The sequence below is a fragment of the Ailuropoda melanoleuca genome, chromosome X (genome assembly GCF_002007445.2).
Source record: "Ailuropoda melanoleuca isolate Jingjing chromosome X, ASM200744v2, whole genome shotgun sequence".
Taxonomy (NCBI): Eukaryota; Metazoa; Chordata; class Mammalia; order Carnivora; family Ursidae; genus Ailuropoda; species Ailuropoda melanoleuca.
This window is the reverse complement of record NC_048238.1, coordinates 20,369,606-20,393,224: the sequence shown is the minus strand read 5'-3', so window position 1 is coordinate 20,393,224 and position 23,619 is coordinate 20,369,606. Positions and strand designations below refer to the sequence as shown.

At 42.1% G+C, this 23,619-nt stretch overlaps 1 protein-coding gene across 1 annotated transcript in view; it reads right to left on the bottom strand.

Moving 5' to 3' along the window:
- PDK3 (pyruvate dehydrogenase kinase 3) overlaps positions 1–22,913 on the bottom strand; it is a 65,960-nt gene extending 43,047 nt beyond the window's left edge. The window contains 3 exon segments of the mRNA XM_011234129.3: positions 478–619; positions 22,603–22,684; positions 22,686–22,913. Of these exon segments, the coding sequence (XP_011232431.2) occupies positions 478–619; positions 22,603–22,684; positions 22,686–22,709 (248 nt within the window). The 5' untranslated portion in view covers positions 22,710–22,913.
- Positions 22,914–23,619: the final 706 nt, after the last annotated feature.

Below are 23,619 nucleotides of genomic sequence, written 5' to 3'. Positions count from 1 at the left end.
TTCACAATCCAAGGTTCCCCTTTTTAAATGACTTAATTTTCTCTAACAGAAATATTGCCACCAAGAAACTCTTTTAACAAGAAAACAAAAGGAGCAAGGCTGAGACTTGATCAAAAAGTGGCAACATCCCCTTATCCAAAGGATTGCAGACTTGTTCGTGTGGGACGCTGTTGTTATTCCTTTAAATTTTTCTATACTTTCTAATTTTTGTTTCAGTGAGCAATTACATTTATAACAAGAAAAATAAAATTTGAAAAGTCAAGAAAGCTGTCTTGTACAGTTTAGAAGTCTTTTCACTAAGACAATTTGAAATTGTCAGTTAAAAAAAAAAAACTTTTAATTGCTTGGAAAATTGCAGCTACCCCAAATGACTCATTCCCACGCATGCAGTAGACATACTTTTAGGGAAAATGGGCTCAATGCCAGCTGTTCAGAGCATTATGGGAAGACCCATCTAAAGCCACATTATTTACTTACCAACTCTGAACCAACCCCACCGAAGGGCGGTTAAGCAAGTTATCCGGCAGAAGATTAACTTCTCTCATTGTGTTGGCCAGTCTTACAGGAAGCTCCTTTCGTAGAAACATATATGAAGTTTTCTCACATGCATTATCTCTCCCTATTAAGAGACAATAAATGGTCCATGTTTATAATATAACAGATGGAATAATAAAGTGCTCTCATGATAGCATGGTTACTGGTTAGGAGGAGAAAATTAAACAGTCTTGCAGTCTCTAGTAAAATTTTTGTCCTCTGAAATTACAAGTTTAAGAAAATAATTTAATTAGAATAGAAAAAGAGCATTATTCCAAGAGGCAACCTTGAAAGCAGGGTTTTTTTCTTAATACAAATACATTTCTAGTGTTCTGGTTAGTGATATAAAATGACCTGGGATATAATCTGAATTTGTTTTCAAATAAACACTGTGGGAAAACTGCCAAGTACAAAAGTAGGAGAACACGTAAATCTACTCCTGTTCACAGGGGTTTCCAGAAGGCAACAGATCCATTCATTCACAAATATTCACCTCCTGTGTGCCAACTGCTTCCTGAGGTTTTCTTCAAATGTGTTTCTCCAGGAATCAGAGCTTTGTCACTCTGGGAGGCAGTCGCAGACCTGCTCTGATTGAGACACGGGGCTCAGGATGTACCAGAGAAACGAGCTCACAGGTGTGCTCAGAAGCAGAGTGATCTACTCTGACATGTCTGAGAGGGTAAGATCTGGTGTTAACCATGAAGACAGAGGCCACAGAGTCTTCGGTTGGTTGCCCTAAGCTGCTTGTGCATAAAACTTATGTAACTAGGACACAGTGAGAGAAAAGGTACAAAGCAACCTGAACGAGGAAACCCGAGCCTCTTCCCCACCTGTTTTGACCACAGTAGCATGCCCCCCAAGTCCTGCTTTAAACCTGATGATGACTGGGCGATGGGGGACATGAGAGAAAGACACGAGCTTTGGGGACAGAAACGTGCTTCAGCCCCAACTCCTCCATTTTGGGGGTAGGAATCCTTGGTAAGCTTCTTAATTGCTCTAAATCGCAGCTGCCTTGATCTATAAAATGGGGATGAAATTTCAGTTTTTGTAAAGACTAAATGTGGTAACATGTATGGAGCCTGACACAAAGCAGGTGATCAATAAACATTAGTCCTCTGTGGTACTTATGGGTCCATCCCAACTCCCTCACACTCCATAGGCCTTCCTGATGCTCCGTACTGCCAGGAGGCTGTTTGGAGATGGGCAACCTTGGGGCCAGGCCCAGAGACAAACAAGCAAGGCTCAGAGAACACTTTCTCCTCTAAACTCTCCTCATTCTTCCAAATGTGACACAGGCTGCAAACCAGAGATCCAGAAGTAAATCTGATTTGCTAACACCTGCGGCCAAGTTCTGGTTTATTCCTTTTCTCTCCCCACTGAATAAGACTAGAAATAAAAGAACCCACTCGTGAAAGTCATCTGCAGAACCTTTCTTTCCCCCCACTGACCCCTGAGTCCCCTTCTCTATTTAAAAAAAAAGTGAGAATAAAAGATTAGTCTTAAACAACCCATCCCTTACTTCCCTCATTCTAGGTGACTATACTGAAGGCCTTTGGTGCATCTTTAACTCAACAACGATTCTGTCTTCCACTTTTCCCGAGTGGGGGAGAAGGGGTGTGACATCTCAGCAATGACCTTCTATCATCTACTCTATACACATTTATTTGGCTTCAGATGATTAACATTTAAAAGGACTCTGGCTGCTTTGGTTCAGATAATATGTATCATTCCTAAAACGTTCTATATGATTCTCACAGACAAATCAAGTGCACTAAAAGTGCTGATACTTAAAACAAATCACAGTGAATTGTATCACATACTGAAGGACCTGTTATTATCTAAGGTAAAATGCACATCTAACTTTTCACATACCAGGAAAATACATCCTGGTTAAATAGAAAGGACACTTTTTTTTTTTCAAGCACAAAAGAAATGTCACCGTTCTCCCTGTAGGAGAAGGAAGTGAGGGAATGTAGGAGGAGAGGAAGGGGCCCACGGGGGTTAAACTGGAACTGCGAATGGCAGTATGAACTCAGGAGTCGAAAAAATTACCTGAATTTTCCGGACGTGAAAGTTTACATGTTTCAACTGCCATGTCCACAGCATATTAGGAGCAGCAAATTGGAACCGTAGGGTCAGGGGAAGGGGGAGGACAGGGAGAAGTGGGAGCTGGCTGGCAGGTGGCAAGAGGCTGTTAGGCCACGTCTGCACTGGAAACCCACAGGGCCAGATGGTTTCAGAATGTCAAGGTTTTCCGATTTTCAGCAGGCAAAATGAGTACGTACATCCACTGTCTATGATATACACACGCTACAGTTGTGGTGAAATCTGGCAACATTTACATCGAACAGAAAAAAGACCACGGCCTGAAGTAGCTCAGGTCGTGTTTTGCCACCAAAGGTACGAAAAAACAACTGCAACTTTAGAGCTTTTTGAACTTCAGAATTCAGATGAAAGACTGGAGACTTCCGGAACAATGCAGTGAGCCAAGATCATGTGCCAGAGTTAGACATGGATTTGAATCCTGACTTGAGCCTCCAAAGCTTTATGGACATGGCAGGTGTCATTACGCTTGTAAGCCTCGGTGTAGCCCGTGTGGCCCGCTACAGGAACAGTACCTATTTCATAGAGGTGTAGTAAGGATTAAAAGGTGCTTCATATTTAACATTGACAACTTAAAATTTAGAAGAGGGGGCTCATTAAGGAGCCAGCACTACTGATTGCAAGTGATGATAAAGCAGAACAGCCCAAGGCCAAGGTGCCAGGTCAAATAACCTGATACTGGCTAAGCCCTGAGAGCTCTGCTGCATTCTGGTCCAGTGCGGTTACCTCTGCTCATTTGATGAGCCTACATAATTAAAAAGGGATTAAAAAGGATTAAAGTATGTTGTGTCCCTACCATCCACTTTTATTTATTTTAAAATAAAAGGCCTTGATGCGTCCATTGGTCACCTCTGCACTAACGAGAGAATTCAATGACTAGGTATGGTCTAAGATAACCTAATACCAGGAGGCCTTTATTCTAGCCATCTTGGGTTATCAGCTGGTCGTGAACGAGCACAGAAAGAATCTTGTTTTGTCTCTGGATCCCCCGTGGCACCGATGAGAGTAGCTGATCTACAGTAGTTTCTCAATGATTTACTGGGAAGACAGAGAATACTTTCAGAAGTTTGTATTTTAAAAAAAGAATATCTGAAAAATCTCGGATTTTGCCTCTTACATTCTTTTTTTTTTTTTTAGATTTTATTTATTTATTTGACAGAGAGAGACACAGCAGGGGGAGTGGGAGAGGAAGAAGCAGGCTCCCAGTGGAGGAGCCCAATGTGGGGCTCAATCCCAGGACCCCGGGATCACGCCCTGAGCTGAAGGCAGACGCTTAAGGACTAAGCCACCCAGGCGCCCCTCCTCTTACATTCTTACTTAGCTTTAGAGATGAATTCTTTGTACCCAGATACCTTAATTATACATCAGTTTAAACAAGGGGGTAAGCCTTTTTTAGTTAATTAGTGAACCTAAAAATAAATATGAAAGGTCCAACTTTTTTTCAACCTTTCTGTGGTTTTCATGGAAGTTGAAAGTATTTTATCCTATGTACTAATACTGGATACTCAGTTTAAATCAAAGAGTTCCAACAATCTTTTTTTTTTTTTTGTCAACTTAAAAAAAAAGCGCCTTTTGGTTTTAATTGAATGTCCTCTCAAAGGCTTCAGGTTTTATAAGGTTTCTGGCATACGAAGTATTTTCCAGTGATTCTTTCCAGTTACTCAGCTTCATTTTTTCCCCACTTACTTGGCTTTTCTATATTCCTTAATTTTGATTTTCTATTTTTATTCTGCATTTCTCTGTATGCTTCACCTTATTCAATTTTACCAATTAAATTTTTTCCTAGCATTACTTCAGAGGATGATGAAGGAGTGGGTGAGGGGCAGGGAACATTCTGACTTGGTGAATGCAAAGAAGTCATTGGTTTCACAGCATTCGTTGATATTTCTTCAGTTTTTTGTGCTCATTTGATGACCCTTCAATTCTTCTCTGTTCTCTGTTTTCCTTTTTTTTTTTTTAAGATGTATTTATTTACCTGAGAGGCAGGGGCAGAGCGAGAGGTAATGAGACTCTTAAGCAGACTCCATGCCAAGTGCTGAGCCAGGCACAAGGCTCGATCTCACAACCCTGAGATCATGACCTGAGCCAAAACCAAGAGTCAGACACTCAACCAACTGCACTACCCAGGCACCCCATTCCGTTTTCTGTTTCTCATACTTTGCCCTTTCATCGAAAAGTTGGAGACAATTACTACATTTGCAAAAGGTGTGATTTGCTTTGTCTAGAGAGGTTCCAAATAACTTTCCATTCACCAAGACATAAGATGAATAGACACAGAAACACAAATGACTTTCAAGCAAGTGCAGGGAGCCATCTCAGTGACAGTTATGGTAAGAGAAGAGCGTTTGACCCACCTTCTAAGAGCAAGAGTTCAGACTTCTCTTTATACCTGGTTTCCATAGTGGCCTGTATGTCTGGTAAATCTTTAATCCTATTTCTGATTAATTTACAGGAAGCAGAACATTTCTTCAGTTAATAAAGTGACTTGATCATGTATCTTACAATTAAAGCAGAGGGTTGAGCACATGCCCCCCAGTATGGAGAGTCCCCTGTCTGGATTACTTGAGGGCTCTCCTTGTCCACATCTTTCAGTTTTAACACTTGCTGGGGATGGTTTGGAAGAGGCAGTAAGGGAATCAGGGAGTGAAAAAGGAGAGCAAGAAAAGAAAAAATCATAGCAAGGCATCAAAAACCAACAGAATAATAAACTCATTCTAGTTATGCTGAGTTTTTTTTTTCTAAATACTGCCAATGAAATGTTTGAGTCTGCAATGTATTTTTACCATTAACCATGCTAAAACGGGTAAAATATAACTGAGAAAATACTTTAGGGACAGCTCTGATTTTTCTCCAGTTATGTCTTTTAGAAGATTTCAATCTTTTGAAAACACTGAATTTTAGAATCTTAAGTAATTAATTTTTGGACTTACCAGCACTAAACAATGATTAATTGAATTGTCCTTCAAAAGAAAAGCTTCGTATACTTTTAAAGTGTTTACTCTGTGTCTAGAAATACTACTTCACTGCTTGAGAAGTTTCAGTTTTCCTTTATTTGGAAAAACTTATTCCTGAATATAAACAGAGATCAATAGAGGTAGCTTGGGGGTCTACGAAACTTGAGGCTGCCTCCACTCTATGCCAGACTGTGTTTTGGTTATTATTACTAATAGTGAGCCAGAAACTTCGGAACAGAAGAGCCAAAGACTGGGGATTTCACACACACCTCTTTCCCTATCCAATTCAATGCCCCAACAACATCCAGACATTGCACTACTTCTTTCAGTCCAATGTCTTATTTTATTATCATAACCGATGCTGTGGGTTAGAAATTCAGACAGGAAGCAGGAGGGATGGCTTGTCTGGGACCTCAGCTGGAAAACTCAAAGGCTAGGGCTGGAGGGGGGAGCAGTGACTAGACAGTGGGGAGCTGGAAGCTTCTGAAGTCTCCTCATTTACAAGTCTGAACCTTGGGCCGATTACTTGCCAACTAGGATGGCCTACCAGAGCACTAACTGGTGGCCTCACCATAGGATTCCTCAGCATGGCGGCCTTGGGTTAGCTGGATTCTTGCATGGGTTCAGTAAACAAGGCGAAGCTGCATGGCCTTTTATGACTCGGGCTCAGAAGTCACACAGCTAGTCACAAAGCCTGTCCAGACTCCAGGGGAAGGGGACAGACTCCCCCTCCTGAGGGAGGGCTGGCAAGGGCACATGCTAGAAAAGCATCATCATGGCCATCTTTACAAAGCGCGAACTGCCCTAAGATGTTCATGAGGTGAAGGTGATTTATTCCTCAAGTTACATTTTAAAGCACTCTTTTATTGCCTGAGCTTGTTTCTTCTGGGGTCATTTTTTGGGGGCCATTTATTTATCTTAGTTTCTCTTTCTCACGGTGGGCTTCCCTCAGAAATCTGGTGATCTACACTTGTTCAGTAACGCTTCAGAGTGAAGCAGCCCTCAAAGACCAACTAAGTGAGGACCCCAAATATCTGGTTACATAGGGCTTTTTGGTGGGGTCCCAACACCACACCACAGGATCCCTAATTCTCCTTGAGTAGCTCGCTCAGTGTCATTAGAGAAGAACCCCCTTTTGCCCTTTACCAATGCATAACTGCCTGCCTACTAACGTTCTGATGGTCAGGGCCAGGGTGACCCTACTGTTTGTAGACTTCCAGGTCATCCTGTGGTTTTCAGCCAGCCAGCCCTACCTGTCACTCCCACCCTCTATCTATCGTACGTTACTGAGGCAGATGCCCCTCCTGGGCTCTGCATTTAGCTCAGCAGCCTTGTTGGCCACAGTACCTTTTGAGTATGTTCTAGATCTGAGCTGTCTGATACTGGAGGCAACAGCCATGAGGGGAAATTTGAATATTCAGTTTTATTATGATATCAATGAGAAATTCTCCAAGTGTGATAAGTGTTTCATGGTGATTAGCAGTTATTAGCAGAATACTCTTATGTTTATGATATACACACTTAACGTATCTAGGGGTCATCAGGACATTTACAGCTCACTCTCAAATGGTTCAGCCAAAAAAGCATATGTAGAGAAAGGGGAAGGAAAGGAGACAGGAGGAGGGATGGATGGGGAGGGGAAAGATAAAAAGCAAATATGGCAAAGTACCTGGTGGATCTAGGTGCCAGACATGGGTGTTAACTGTATTATTCTTACAACTTTTCCTAAGGTCTAAAATTTTTTCAAATAAAGATTTGGGAGGGACATTGTAAACAACCTAAATCTCACAAATCTGAGATCATGACCTAAGCCAAAACCAAGAGTCAGACACTCAACGGACTGGGCCATCCAGGTGCCCCTTAAAAGTAGTCTTCTAAAAAAAGGTCTTCCAATAACTAGAGCCTTTTTATTTTCTAAAAAGAATACAAACATCTCATATAGAATGTGCTACCATATGTAATGGAGGTGGGAAGCTCATGCTCATGTAATGATTTTTGTTGTTCTCTTCTTTTTAAGGATTTTATTTACTCGAGAGAGCAAGAGAGGAGAGAGCATGAGAGAGAGAGAGAGCACAAGATGGGGGGGGGGTAGAGAGGCAGAAGCAGGTTCCCCGCTGAGCAGGGAGCCCAATGTGGGACTTGATCCCAGGACCCTGAGATCATGACCTGAGCTGAAGGCAGACACTTCACTGACTGAGCCACCCAGGTGCCCCGATTTTTGTTGTTCTTAGAGGAAAAAGGGATACAGGGTGATCATGATGGGGTTCTTAATTAAGGTAGGCAAGGGTTACTGGACCCTTCCCTGAGGGGCAGTCACCTCTGTGCAAAGGGAAAGCGAGTAACTTCCACTAGTGCCCTAATCCTCTCTCTTCAGAATCCTCTTGACTCTTTGAAGGTAGGTATGTGTCCATAAACAGATTAGTGAGAAACCTGCCCTTCTGCATGCCAGGTGAGGCCAAAGCAAGTTGTAAATAGATTTCACTGAGTCCACAATCTGTGCCCTCTGCCTAGGCAACCCCTCTGCCATTCCCCCCAGTCACTGAGTTCTATGTCCTGTGGGTCCCAGGATTCCTCAGAACACTGAAGAGTCTACTAGCACAATATGCAACACACCATAGGTATTTAATAAATATTTCCTAATTAGAACTGAAAATCAAAATATATAAGTTTATACGGAAACTTACTATTACAGAAACTTACTATAGCAAATAAAATTCAGGGATGCAAGGTCATATTTGCTGGTAATGGTAAATTCCTCTTATAGGTAGACCACTCCATTCTACATATTTGGTCAGAGGTATCAAATCCTTCAAGTTAGGGGAAGAGGAGCCAAAGGTAGGAAGGAAGGTGATAATAAAGTGGCAGTAACTGTCAGTATGGTGTGTCAGGCCAGGGAGTGGAGGAAAAAGGCATGGATGTGTTCAGAACTGATATCACAAACAGAGCTCTGACCAGCTAGAGCATGTGAGTAACAACTGTAGCCAAAGCCACCACAAAGACTCCTATCAACCTAATTCCAGAAGGGCCTTTAGGATCTAGTCCTAACGGTGGACTGGTAAGCTACAGGATGCCTTGTCGTCATGGAAGCAGGAACATTTAAGTAAAGGTCGCCATGTACTCATCTTCGAGGTGAACTGAAGCAAAATGTTAAGTTAACCGTTACAGTGAATGAAGAGGCTCCAAAGCCAGGAACTCTCAAAGCATAAATGAACCGAAAGTACTGTTTCTTGGAAAATGCTGTTTTTAGAGCTGGGACCTTCAGCCAACAAACTTTAAGATAATTAGCATTCAAGGTTAAGAGCTCCCTATGCAGCTTTTATTCTTAGCAGGAAGCTGATTTCATCCAGGAAATGCTGTGTCACTGACTTCCCATAATAAAAGCATAGCCAACATCTACTGAGCACCTACCACGTGCCATGCATTGTGCTACGTGTTCTCAATTTCACTAGTATGACAAGGCTATGATTAGATGCTATCGTTTCTATTTTGTAGCTAAAGACAGTGAAGTGTAGTGATCTGCCCACACTCGCGCTACTGGTAGGCACCAGAAATTAAGATTTGAGTACAAGTGCACAGAGATTGCTGCTCACACTCTCAGAGACAATAAGCAGGCTAACAAGTGGTGGTGGTCCCCAGAATAAGAACTGTTTCAGTGTAAGTAAATGAAGTAGGTACCAGTCTGAGAGTTTGGAAATGGTAAGACTAGATGAGCGGTAGAGTATGCAATTTCCTGATTGTCTAGCAGAATAAATTTAGACAAAACCTTGGCATTACTAACACAGACTATGTTCGCTGGAAGGAAGGGCATTGGGGGTAGTGGTATATTATGTTAAATAAAATGGTATACTATGTTGAATTGAAAAGAGCACAGGTTTAAAAGCTCCATCTACTTGAGGGGCGCCTGGGTTGCTCAGTCAGTTCGGCGCCTGACTCTTGATTTCGGCTCAGGTTGTGATCTCAGGGTTGTGAGGTCCAGCCGCACGTCTGGCATGTCCGGCCCCATGCTTGGTGTGGAGCCTGCTTGAGATTCTTTCTCTCCCTCTCCCTCTGCCCCTACACGCCCCCCTCTACCCACCCCCCAACGAAAAAGAAAGAAAGAAAGAAAAACTCCATCTACTTGAATTTTAGGTGTGGTTTTGCCCCTAACTTTGCTTAGGCAGAATATTTAAATCATCTAAGCTTCGGCATCGCCATCCAGGAAATGGAAGTATATACTCCACTTGGATGTTGCGAGAATCATAGCTACATATGCCTACTATTGTGCCTGCCACGGAATAGTACACAAATATAAGTTCCCTTTGCTCCTAGAGAGAATAATTTCTGGTTCCCCTTGGAAGAGATGGCAAAGATGTCATGTCAACAACAAGTTGATGATTCGGGCAGGCTCTTCCTTACTTGGGAGTTCTACTTTCTCACAGATAAAACTGGGAAGGTTGGAGAGATGATTTCTAACCTCAAGCCCCCACTGGATGAATCTGAGAGGGTTAGATTTTGGTTTGTATCTTTATACAGTTATTTATCCTACACCAACCTTGCCTAATGTCAATTCTCGAACAAGTCTGGAGAGAGCATTGCTCTGAGTAGGCAGCCAAGGAAAGGAGCCAGAAATCAAGGAAAAATAGTACACCATTTTCTGTGTGCTCTTCTAATTGTGTTCTCCACCCAGAAAGCCTCCAAGGACACTATGGATGAAGGACAAGAGGGTAAACATGTCGCACATTCCCAGAAATGACCCCTATTACACGAACCTTTGAGGGACCGGTAGGGACATCAGGAAAGCATGCCACAAAGCCACAGGGTTCATAAATTTTGGCTAGCACATATAAATTTATGTACTTCCCCTGCTTCTCACTTATCTGTAAGTTTCTCAAAGGTAGTGACTATGAAGTGACAATTTCCCAAAGCTTCTCAATTTCTACTTCACTCCAAATCCAGGTGTTCAAGTAATGCTGATGGACTCCTAAACTACTTAAGTGTCAACGTTCAGCATCTCACACACTCCAACCCCTGAACTGGTTCACAGCCCTTAGGCTTAGGCAAGAGTCTACTGGATCTAACACAGTAGTTCCTAACACACGACAATCACCCGGGTAACTCCAGCATACCAGCACTGGAGCCCCTACCTCCAAAGACTGATTTAATTGGTCTCAATGAAGGGCAGATGTCACATACACACACACACACACGCACACACACACACACACACGCACACCCCCCCACCCCCAGATTATTCTCATGAGCAGCAGGACTAAAGACCACGGACTAACGTGACTCACAAAAAAATCCAACCAGTGAAAACAAATCAAAACCTCCTTAGGCTCAGACAGAAGCTATTTACCCATCTATTTTTAGTCTCTGTTTTCATGTTTGAGATTTGTTTCAGCCTCTTAGGAAACTGGCCGAGAACGTCCTCATAGTTTTAAGAGACTTTTCAGCGTTACCAACTATCCTTTTTCTCCTTCTCTAGATGATCCTACATGGGAAAGATAAAAACTGCTAAACATTGGGGCGCCTGGGTGGCACAGCGGTTAAGCGTCTGCCTTCGGCTCAGGGCGTGATCCCGGCGTTATGGGATCGAGCCCCACATCGGGCTCCTCTGCTATGAGCCTGCTTCTTCCTCTCCCACTCCCCCTGCTTGTGCTCCCTCTCTCGCTGGCTGTCTCTATCTCTGTCAAGTAAATAAATAAAATCTTTAAAAAAAAAAAACTGCTAAACACGTTCATGAAGGAAATGGCTGTACTTCACAATGCCGTGACTCTTGACAGGAGGCAACTGGGTACTTGTCGCTCCTCCCCCTCTAGTGTGTTTTTGTTCCCACACTGCTCCCGATCCTTAGCTACTTCCTCAGCTACAGAGGGGCGGTAAGTTGAGCAGATTCTGGGCCCCCTGGCTCTACTGTATGTGTGGGTACTTTTCTTACCTGCCCTGAACCTCAGTTTCCCAATTTGTAACATGGACACGACTATTGTGAGAAGTCCAGGATACTATATTTTATACCAATGTTGGTAAGTACTCCGAAAACACTAGCTGAATCTACTCAATCTTTTTCAGTTTCCAAAGAGTCCATTTTCATTTCCTTCTTGAACAGCTTTGCTGAAGCCAAACTGAGGTTAAAGAAGCAGGAATAGGAGTATGTAGGCCTGAGATGACATGGCAGAGAATCTGGAAAGAAGGCTAACCAAAGAAGTGGTCTCCTTCTATATAAAGGGCAGTTTCTAGGGAATGGGACACTCACTGTGATCAAGTAGCCGAAGGGATGATTAGAAATAAAGTGCTCACTTCAGCACATTAACTGACCAGTACAGGAAGAGCAAAATGCCAATTACCATTTCGCTTTCTGTTTAACATCGGAAGTGGGAGGAATTCACCAAATTTATACAAGGAATATCTGCTACCAAGTTTAAGGAAACATTGTACTCTACTAGAACAGAGCCAAGGAAAGGTTCAGATAAAACCTGGAGTATGCTCTGGTCAAGTGAAAATGTAACAATTTGTTGGGAAAAGATAGGTATGTTACAAATCTCAAAGGACCCTACTGTTTTCTAGCCAAGGAGACACTGGGGAATATTTAACTTTCTGCTCCAGGAAAATGTTAGAGAGATACTTAGTAATTTATTCCCAACAGTGAAACTATTATATACTGACCTCTGTGCCCTAGTAAGAAAGCACACAACACTGGTACAACTCAAATGGTCCAGCGGAATCACATATCAAGTCTAAGAATGAAAACAAAATCATGACTGCTTACATGATGCTTCAGGAAATAATCTATGATTCGGTTAGAACCCCAACTATTCAATTAGAGGGAAGATAAATAAAGACCTTTGTAAATGTAATATTTTGCTGTAATTTTTGTGCCATTCATTACAGCAGAAAGTATCATCTCAGTAAAGATGAGACACTGACCAGAAATAGGGTTCTCCTTGAGGGATATGAAGGATACCACCAGGGGTCTCAATCAAACCCAGCTCTGCCCCCAGGGGAAGTATGGAGGTAAATTGACTGACCTCCCCCCACCATAAAAAGGGAAATGGATTAGCTGAATGCTTCCAGGTTGTTTCTATTAATGCCAGGCAAGCCACCCACAAACCCTTAGCACACTTTCCTGTAAGTTAACTAATTTACCAAGAAGAATAGGTGGGCAAGAACAGCAAGAATTTCTTAAAATGTATGGTAATACATTTCTTAAAATGTATGGTAATACATTTTACATACCAAATTTCAAGACAACTTACAAGGCAAAAGTTAACATATATTTAGTTAAAATCAGAAAAGTCCGACTGAATAGAATCCACAAATATTAACTACTCTGTGAACTGCGCATGTGATAAAACAGAAACAAAGAAAGATCTGCGGTCTTAATAATTGTTGCTACGCAACTAGACAACAGAACAGAGCAAAAGTGAGTTAGCTACAAAAGTCCCGTCAGAAAGGGCAATAAATTCCAGAGGGGTTTAGTACAATTTGCAAAATGCTACAGGCGATAAATCTGACCATGATAAAAGCACTGTAAATGGCTGAGTATATAAAAACTCAGACTGTGCACTAAATAAAAAGGAAACCATATTCTGCATGAACGTACGTAAATACATGGGCAAAAGCTAGAAGGCTATCACCAAAAAATGGATGGAAGAATTAGAGGTGATATTCTTTCCAAATGCCTTTAACTGTATACTTTTATAATTACTTTACAAAAAAGGGAACACAGTGGGAAACAATATTTACACAGCACAACAGGTTACTATGCCAAACAGATACAGGGAATTCATGCAAATGATTAAAACTCCAGATTCCAGTTAGTAAATGGTCAAGGACACTTTACACACAAAAGGCATAGAATAAACCCACACGGGGAAAAAAGGAAAATGTTTAGCTTCTGTGTTACCTACTAAACAATTAAAATCATAAAACCTCACTGTGGCAGGGCTGTGGAGAAACCAGTACGCTTAAACTTTGCCTTCCACATGATAATTCCACTCAGGGGCACACACCCTATAGGTAAACCACCGATTACCTGGAAAAGGCTTAGCTAACTCCAAGTTATGCTCCAGATAGCCAAGATTTACTTTCACTAGCAAATGGAAGAAACAGATCGCCATCATTTAAACGCAAATTCAGATCAATCACTGCAAGCTACTTTAACAGGATACAATTATCTTAGACTAGAGGTGGAAAACTCTGTAAGGGGCAACCTGGTAAACACATTTGGCTCTCTGGGCCAGTCAACTCCGCTGTTGTGAAGGGACAGAAGCCACTGACAGTATGTAATAAATGGGCATGTTCCAGTAAAACTTTATTTACAACAACAGGTGTCATCAAAACCCACAAAGTGTACAACACAAAGAGTGGATGTCTAATGTAAACTATGGACTTTGGATAATAATGATGGGCCAATGTTGGTTCATTGATCATTAACAAACGTCCCACACTGGCGCGGGATGTTGGTGGTGAGGGAGGCTATCTTTGGGGAGGGGTTGTATGTGGGAGCTCCCTGTACTTTCTCCTCAATTTTGTGGTGAACCTGAAACTATAAAAAATAAGGTCTACTAATTAAACAAAACAAAACAAAACAAAACAGGAGTCTGGCTCTCAGGCTGTATAGTTCGACAACCTATCTTCCACTATGGTATTCCTAAAACAAAAGCATTTGCCCAACTCTGACTTCAGTTTATCATGGAAGTCAAGTAATTAAATGCCTGTATGATATAAAGGAAAAGGAAAAGCAGTGATATTTTCTGATTCCATCCAGTAATAAATCCAAGGTTTCTCAAATCTCGCGAACAGCCTAACGAATTACCTAAAGCTCAGTGGGAGGAAACCACCCATCGGTAGGTCAGCAAGTGTGGCCATGTGTCCCCTTCAAGACTATAGACAAAACTGCATACACAAAACTGCAAAGACAGGTAAGCCAGAGCCACAGTGTAAGTGCCCCGAGCCTGATAAACCAGATTAAGTTGAAATCCAACCCTATCTGATCATAAAGGCCCCAAAGGGCCAATTCTGACTTGAAGCTTAAATACTCATCAAGATGCATGAAGCCAAGTTAGACATCTTTACTGAAACTGAAATCGTTCTCTTCCCCTTTAATTCTGAATAGTAGGCTTCTGTCTCCCAACAGGTTAGTCTAATTCATGGCAACTCTTTATAGTAGAAAAACCTTCCTCCTTAGAGAAAAGGTGTATCGTGTACATATATGTGTAAGTACAAAATAAACACACAAGGTAACAAAATGCAATTATTTTTCCTCTTTCCTAATGTGATAATTTTAAAAAAAATCTTTTCATCTCCCCTGGAAACAAAAATCACTGTTCTCTCCAGTGGTAATCAGGCTTCAAGGAGCAAAAGGACTTTAAAAACCAAGAATTTTTCAAAGGGCAGTCATTTGAAACCAAAGGCAGCTTTTCAGTGGGTATCGGAATCTTAAATTAAAATACTTTCTAAAGGAAAACAGAAGGCAGCTGGGCCCTTAAACCTCAAGAACAGTAAAAATAAGGAAATTAGCTATTGCCTTCTAAGAGCTAAAGGCTCCGAGGTTCACAGAAGCAGTGTGCTGGTGGTAGAAATCTTGTCTCTGAAAAGGCGGCAGTTTTGTCAGACAACCTGCCTTCTGGTGGTTTTATTTGGGAGATGCTATATTTAAATGTGTGGACATTATGGGAGTTTAAACTTATATAACAACTAAGGTGTTTAATGTTTAATAACCTTTACATGGAGCCAGAAATCACCAATTACGGAGCACCCAACTCTGCAGACAGCCGACAGCCTGAAGAAGCTGTGAGAGGTTCCACTCAGGGGAGAGGGCTGCCCTCTGTAAAGAGATGGTTGTGAATAAAAACAATTAAATTAATATAATAAAATAAAATAATAAAATAAAATTAAAAGGAGGGCAGGAACAAACACCTTTAAAACCAGTGCAGCTGTGCAAAAGACAAGAGCAAAGGAACTGGGAAGTAAAACAAATGGGAAGTAAGTCTGCAGGGAGCAAATCAAAGTGATGAGTGAAGGAACCAGAAGTGGCCAGGGTGAGAATGAAAGATGAACAGCAGGTCCAAATGAAAATGTGAATCATTTCCTATGAATTCATTCAAGATTCAGAAGGTTCTGTCTTTAATTTACATCTTAACAGCCCAAGTCCTCCTGCCCTTATACCACCAAGAGAAGTTTTCATTCATAGTAACTACTTAATGGAAAGGCAGAACTCAAACTTTTGCAAATATAACAAAGAGCCACCATTTTTTTCGTTAATAACATAAACAATGACAATTTTATTTGCTCACCCATTAATGGTTGATAACTGTGTCTCTCTCTGGGCTATAGTTGGTAGTTCAACACAAAAAAAGAAATATCTGAGTAGTCATTTTCATTTCTTTAGGATTTCTTCCCTGTGTATTAATTTCCTTTCAAAACAATCCTGTGTTTGGATTTGAGGAAGCCCATATATTTGAGCAGGACAAAGAGAAATAATCCGAGAAGAAATAAACTAAGAAATTTCAAGGCAGAGCTTTTTACTTCTCTTTGTTTACTCTGGTAGGATAGGTCCCTTGAGACAAAAGTTTACAAAGAGCCACCATTAGAATGAACTGCCCTTCAAGGACAACAAATTAGTACAAAAATCCTGAGAGTAACAGGTTCATAGAGAAAAAAACCGTAAAAGTTATACTGAGAAATAAAATCAATAAAATGTTTATTCTGAACATGAAAATGTGATACTTCTCTTACTCCTAGTAAGGAATGAATATATACTATCTGAAGCCTCGGTTCAATAGAAAAATAATGTGAGACACATGTGTAATTTAAAACTGCCTAGCAGCCACATTAACTCAAAAAGAAACAGGTGAAAGTTTTGATGTTTCATTTAATCTAACATATTCAAAATACTATCATGTCTACAAGGAATCAATATAAAAACAGATTGAGATATTTTACCATTTCTTATATTAAGTCTTTGAAATCCACTGTGCATCTTATAGCACAATTCAATTCAAAACCTAAATTTCTATCAGAAGTAATTGACCTATAATTAGATTTCATCAAATTTACAAAGGAGAGTCACATATCCAAACTGCTCTAACACAGAAGTTTTCCAATTAACTGAATCAAGTATCAGCTTTAAATTTAAATCTAAATCAATTCAGTTTCTCAGTCACACTAGTCACATTTCAAGTGCTAAATAGGCTCAAGTGGCTAGTGGTGACCTTATTTGACAAAGAAGGCCTAAGATAATCACAGGAACCAAAAATTCAAACCTAATTGTTAAAAGAACTATAATAAAACAAAGAAAATGAGATATGTAATACAGTAGAAAAATTAAGGTATTAAAAATAGAAAGCAAGAGAAAATTATAGATGTTTATCACTACAGATGACAGATCTTTCGTATCAACAAATATATGCATTGGTTAAACTCAACCACATAACAGAGAAAGTTGGATCACAAAGCAAAACCCAACTTTACACTACATTTCAAGATAACAATTAAGGCAAAGTAATTCAGAAAGACTGAAAATAAAATAAACACAAAATAAAACAGCAATGTTCCACCAGAAAATGTAAACAAGAGGAAAATAAGGATCTAGATCTCAATGTTAAATAAGGTTGAATCCAGGCTACAAAGCAGTAACCTAGCAAGAGGGCAGCATTCTGTATCACTAAAGGGTACATCTCTCAATGAGGACATGACAGTTAAGAATGTCTCAGCAGCAAACAGGTATGAAGGAAATACTGTCAGAGAGATACGGAGATACGGAGAAAAAGAATTATATTAGGAGACTTGAACTTCTCTCAGGTCATAATGGATCAAGTAGATTTAAAAAAAAGTAAAGGTATAGGAAACTGAAATAACATAATTAATACGGTATATCTGGTATCTCAAACTCTGTAACCTGAGAAGAGAACATCATCTTCTTTTTGCTGCCCAAGGAACAGTCACAGGAAATGAGCATATATTGGGCTACGAAGTAAAGATCCACAAATTAAAGAAATAATAATCCAGATAACATTCTGTGATCACAATGCAACAAAACTAAACATAAAGAAAATTACAATGCAGGATGTACCTGCCCTGAAAATTTACAAACTCAAGCAACTCCTAGTTCACAGAAGAACAAGAATCTAAAGATGCAGAAGAGCTGGGAGGAGAGAGGATCAAATATTTACACGTCAGCTGCTAAAGCAGCGAGTAAAAGACGAGTAACTGTAGCCTTAAGTACTCAAAGAGCAAAACAGAAAAGAAACCAAGTGTCCAACTCAGAAGAAAAAGAATAACAAACAGGAGGAGATTGAGGAGATCAGAGGGAATTAACAAAGTCAAAGCGGACATTAATGAACTAGAAAACAAAAGTCATAAAACTAATAAAGGAATTCAACCATAAACTACCGTATAATTTAATCAAGAAAGGGAGGAGAGAACAAATATAAAAAAGAGGAATAGCCGCAGAGAAAATTAAGACTGATAAGAGACTACCATCCCAGCTATGCAAGTGGACTTAAAACCTCAATGACTAGGATAATTTTCTAAAGAAATATAACAAAATGTACTCTAGAAGGAACAGGAAATCTATACAGATCAATACCACAGAATACAGAAAGTTGTCAAAGAGCAATAGTCCCCAAACACACTAGGTTTCAAAGGTTTCACAGGGGGAATCTACCAAATCTTCATTTTTGTAAACATTTTATTACTTATTTAAAAATTTTAAGGGGGACGGGCAGAGGGAGAGAGAGAGAATTTTGAGCAGGTTCCATGCCCAGCGCCAGAGCCTGAGGTAGGGCTTGATCTCACGACCCTGAGGCCATGACCTGAGCCAAAATCAAGAATCCGACCCTCAACCAACTGAACCACTCAGGCACCCCACTACCAAATCTTTAAAGAACAGATTATTTGAAAGATAAATTGGTCTTGATACAGAGAAAAAAAAAAGTTTTCTGAAGCAACCGCGGCATTGATAAGAAAATCTGACAGACTGCACATACATAGAAGATCTAAAGACAAACAGCACGTGGGTATCAATATAATGAACCCAGGAGTTCAACATACGATTCTTGCTAGTTCTGTAAGGGTCAAAAGTTTCCAAAATAAAAAATCATTTACTCAAGGAGAAAAGATTCTAAGTAGATAACACTTTTTACTTATCAAAAGTTTGACGACAACAATTTGGTAAAAGCAAAGGAAAACAGGCACTCTCAGAAACTTATAGTGAGACGATAAACAGACAACCTCTAGGGAAAGCAATTTGACAATGTTTATGAAAGTTTCAAATGCACACACCTTCTGAGGTAGTAATCCCATGTTCAGGAATATGTCCTATATATACACTCATACAGGCACGGAATGAGGCGTGTACAGGACGATTCACGCTAGCACTGGGGGCCATAGCAAAGACTAGAAACAACCTACTAGCCATGAAGAGGGAGTTGGCTAATGAATTATAGAATACTCATATAAACAAACTCTCAGAAGCCCTAAGAAAGGAAAAGGAAGTACTGTAGATAAAGATACAGAAATCTCCCTAAGGTATAAAGTTTAAAAAGCAAGGCGGACAGAGCTGTTGCTGTTTATACAAAAAATGGGGAGGCTAGTGGACAAAAGTAGGGAGGTGATATTTCTGTGTCCTTTGGCACTTTTGAATTTGAAACCATGTAATTCCCATCTCAGACCAAAAAGAAAATCTCATTTAAAAAAGAAAAAAACTCCACCCTTTAGAATGCACTATTGCCATTATGAACTCATAATCCATTTAGAACACTTGCTATTCCTGCTACACTTGCTAACTGGGTGGAAGGCCATTCTTCAAGACTGAGTTCAAGAAACTCTTATTATTTTAAACAGCATAGAAAAATATGGCACACATATGAAAGGGCAACAGTACTCTAGATCAGAAGATCATCTAATTAGTGGTTTTCAACACCCGTTATGCTTAAAAACAACCTGGGAATCTTCTAAAAATACCAGCGCCCTGCACCCCACCCCCAGACCATTTACATAAGTTTGGGGGATGGGACCCAGGCATGAAAACCATGGATCTAAATGCTAAAATCACAAAGGGTGATTTTGCTCCCCCAGAGGACATGGGGCTGTCTGGAGACATATGGTTGTCACAATGGGTGCCGTCTAGTAGGTACTGGCATCTAGTGGGTAGAGGCCAAGGATGCTGCTTTATAAACCTCCAACAATGCCCAGGACACACCCCCAACCATGACCTGTCCCAAAATGTCAAGAGTGTTGAGAATGAGAAACCCTTCTTTAAAATAAAACCACTGCTTCTGAAGTAACAACCAGTTTTCATCTTCACTCTTAAGGAAGATAATCTCCTTCTTTTACTAATGTGGATAGATTAGTATAATAAAGCTATTTCAGTGGCCATAGAAACTACAATTTATTTGTTCGCATGCTTATAACGAATACTGAAACACTGAATTCCATGTACGTCCTTTCTTTGGTCCCTGTCCAGTTATTCAGTCAAAAATTTATGTCCTGTTTGTAAAACAGTGAGGGAGAAAATCGTAAAGGCAGCCTAGAGGTCAATATGGTCCACATATCTACTTTTTTTGAGCCTCCGGTCTTTTAAAATACACTGAATTGGTACCAATCACCTGCCCCTTCTGGAGCCAGCACATACCAGGAGTCTGCCACAGCCCACACCTGACTGACTTCATGCAGTCATCTGCTGCTCCCCAGCTTGTCCTTTAAACATTTGAGGTGGCCTTCATCTGCCGTTTTCAACAATCATGAAGGGGCATAAAGCCTCTTTATTCTTCTTCCTCCTCACCTTAAAAAAATCCCCACATCCAATCTAAATTCTCAAATTCCTACATTACTTGCCACAAGAGAACTATCAAGAGCTAGAAGAACTAAAAGAAAGGTAGAAGTCGAGATGGCCTTTGTGTGACAGCACTCCTCTTCTAGTTGTCATTAAACACAGGCTGCCCGCCACCTGTCTCTGGATATTACAAACTAGGCTTGTAGTTTCTAGCAAATTCCACTACAATTATATATAGCTCTTCTGTGAGCTTCCTTATAAGGAAAAGACTTCAATTATTAGGCTTCTTCCATTATCCTAGATAAGTGTATTCCTTCCACCTCTCCCAAAATAGGTCAGAAGCCTTTTATGGGAAATACCTATCAGGAGATTTGGTCATTTTCTTTTCAGTAGCTCATCCCTTTTCCTTTGAAACTATAATCACACAGTTCAGGAGTGATGTTTTAGAGATTACCCGATACAATCCACACCTTTTATTATTGAGGAAAATGAACCCCAGTGAGGTTCACTCAGCCAAGGCCACATTCTTGAGCTCGTGGCAGAGCAAAAATTAGAACACTTATTTCCAGATACTGGTCCCATGGGTTTTCCACGATAACACTATCTCCCACTGTGGTTTTCCTACTCAAGTAACATTCTTGCCAAGACACCTATTAACATGGGTAGATACTAGCTTGCTGTAAAACTAAATCAACTGAAATTTCGCCAAGCTATCAGAGCTATCACGTCAATTTTGAAGGTGGAAAAAATTAGGAATTTCTGGATTCCTTTTGCTCCTTTTACTGTGAATTAACCTAACTCAGTTTACCCCAATGAAGCTGATACCTTCAGAATCTTCTCTAAACCATAAATTAGAAATGGAAAACATGCTATTTATAGCAACGGTGACATTTTCCTTCTAAACCCTGAAGTCAGGAGCTGCTTCAACCCTCTAAAATTTCAAAAGTGGCCAGAGATGCTTAACTACTGAAAAGCTTTCAGAAGTGAAGTTTAAGATGCAAAGATCAACATCTCATTGAACTTTGACTCTCCTCATCATTCTCTGACAAAGTGGTTTCTTAAAATTTAATTTGGTCTCGACTTTAACCTAGTCCTCTTCCTATCCCAACTTTTTCAGTATAGGCAACATCACATTTTGCGTATCTTATTTTCCCTGGATGTTCGACCTACTCTGCACTTTTAGTTTTTATTCCCACCTGATAACGTCCCTTTACAGTTACATAAAATTCATCAAATGAAGAGATGCCCCATTATGTTCCCCTGAGAGCTTTGAACATCTTTGCTGCTCCATTTTATTCTCCTTCAAAGATGCTGAACTCCACTCGGATACCTGGGTGCGCACTTTTGTTTTACTCTCAGGTGGTTCACAACCAGCTCCCTCGCCTTCAGCAATTTCAAGTATTCGCTCAGTGGTTGAAAAGGCACCACTCCGGGGAAACACGATCCGGTTAGCATAAGGTGGTGGAATCTATTCCCACCTCAGCTAGGCCTCTCAGGCAAGGTGAGGGCCTGGTCTTTTGCTCTCCCACCTCAATCCGCGTCAGCTGCCCACCAGCCCACTTGACCTGGGAGGTGGTGGGACACAAAAGGGAAGGCAAGACGAAAGGTGCCGGCACCGAGACCGGGGGTGTATCAGACCCTGTTCTGACGCTAGGAGCCCACGCGTCCTCTCCTCCCAACATCTAAGGCGTTCGCAGTCCAGGCCTCTAACTGCTTTAACATTACTAATAGGACAATAGTTCGAGTCCTGCCGCTCCAGGCACATGCGAACACCTTAGGGCAAAAAAGGAACAAAATTCCATTGCATAATTTATTCAACCTCAAGGTGTTTCTAAACAGCTTTTACCCAAGAACAACAACAACAACAAAAAAGAATCTACAAGTAAAAACATTAAAAAACTACCCACATTCCGCTACTAAGTTTTAAGGACCGTGAGGTCTGTGTCAAGTAGATTTGAAGCTACCGAAGCAGGTCTGGGGAGTCCCGCCTGGATGAGGGTCCTCGGACGCGGTTTCTGTGTTTCCAGGTAAAGCCCTGGCCGCTGTGCGGCTGCCAGGCCCTGCCCCTCCGCGCCCCGAAATTCGAGTCCCCTGGAGAGCCCCCGGGCTTCCCGGAGCCCCGCCTGCGGTTCCCACGGACTTTGCCCGGAGCTGTGGAGACCCGCGGCGGTGGCGGGCCCGGAAGGCAGCGGCCCCGCGTCCCGGGGCTGTGGGGACCGTAGCGACCGTGGGGGCCCGCGGCCCCGCACTCACCGAAGTCTAGGAACTGCTTGATGGAGAGTGGCGATGGCGAGAAACGCGAGTAGCGTTCGATCTGCTTAGGGACCGGCTGCTTTTAGCAGCCACCGGAAAAGCCGCATCCTCGCCGAGGCCGTGCACAGACCAGCCAAGACGCTCAGGCAGCCGCAGGAGCCGACGCAGCCGAGCCGCGCGGATCCGGCACGTCAGCCAAGCTCGCACCCCGGCCTCCGCCTCGGCCTTGGCGCCGCGGGTGCAGCCGCCGCAGCAGCAGCAGCAGCTCCCGGGCTGCGGCCGGGCGGCTTCCCCAGGCCCCGCCCACGGGGGCGGAGCTGGCCGCTGCACACGCGGCGCACGGAGGGCGCGGGGGGCACGGGAGGGCGCGCGGCCGCACGCGCCGGCTGCTGATTCGCCGCCGCCGCCCTCGCTTTCTTTTGCTTGAGTTCGCCCAGATGCCGGCGCCTCCCTCCTTTGCTCCTGGGGCTGAGTCCCGCCGGGCAAGTGCAGCAGCCCCGCGTCCCGCCCCCGGCTAAGTCCTTCGCGGCCCTAAGGTGCTCTGGGACTGCGAGGAGACCTGGAGTCCACGCCCAGAATCCAACCCTACGCCTTGTTCAAGGCCCCTCTCAACCGCAGGCACCTCTTCCGGGAGGCCTTCCCTGGATGGGCTGGCTGCGGCCCTTCAGGATTCTCATTACATCTTGATACTTTGATTTTCATGTCCCTTTTATCACAACTATAGTGGCTGATTCATGCCTGCCACCACACCACCACCTTAGGCAGAATTAAATGTGGTTATGTTTCACACCCGCCCCCCACCCCTTAGACGGGCTTAATTGTCACGTCACTGACTGTTATGAGGCCCACCGCACCGCCTCCACCCCCACCCCTACCTCCCCATCCTTAAGCTCTCTTTTGAACACCTTTGGGCAGGAATGTTAGGTCACTCACTCTGTTTCATGGCCTTCCGCTCCTCGTTCCCACCAACCTTCCCCCACCATCTTCCCACCTGAGGCCACCACCTTCAGACAAGAT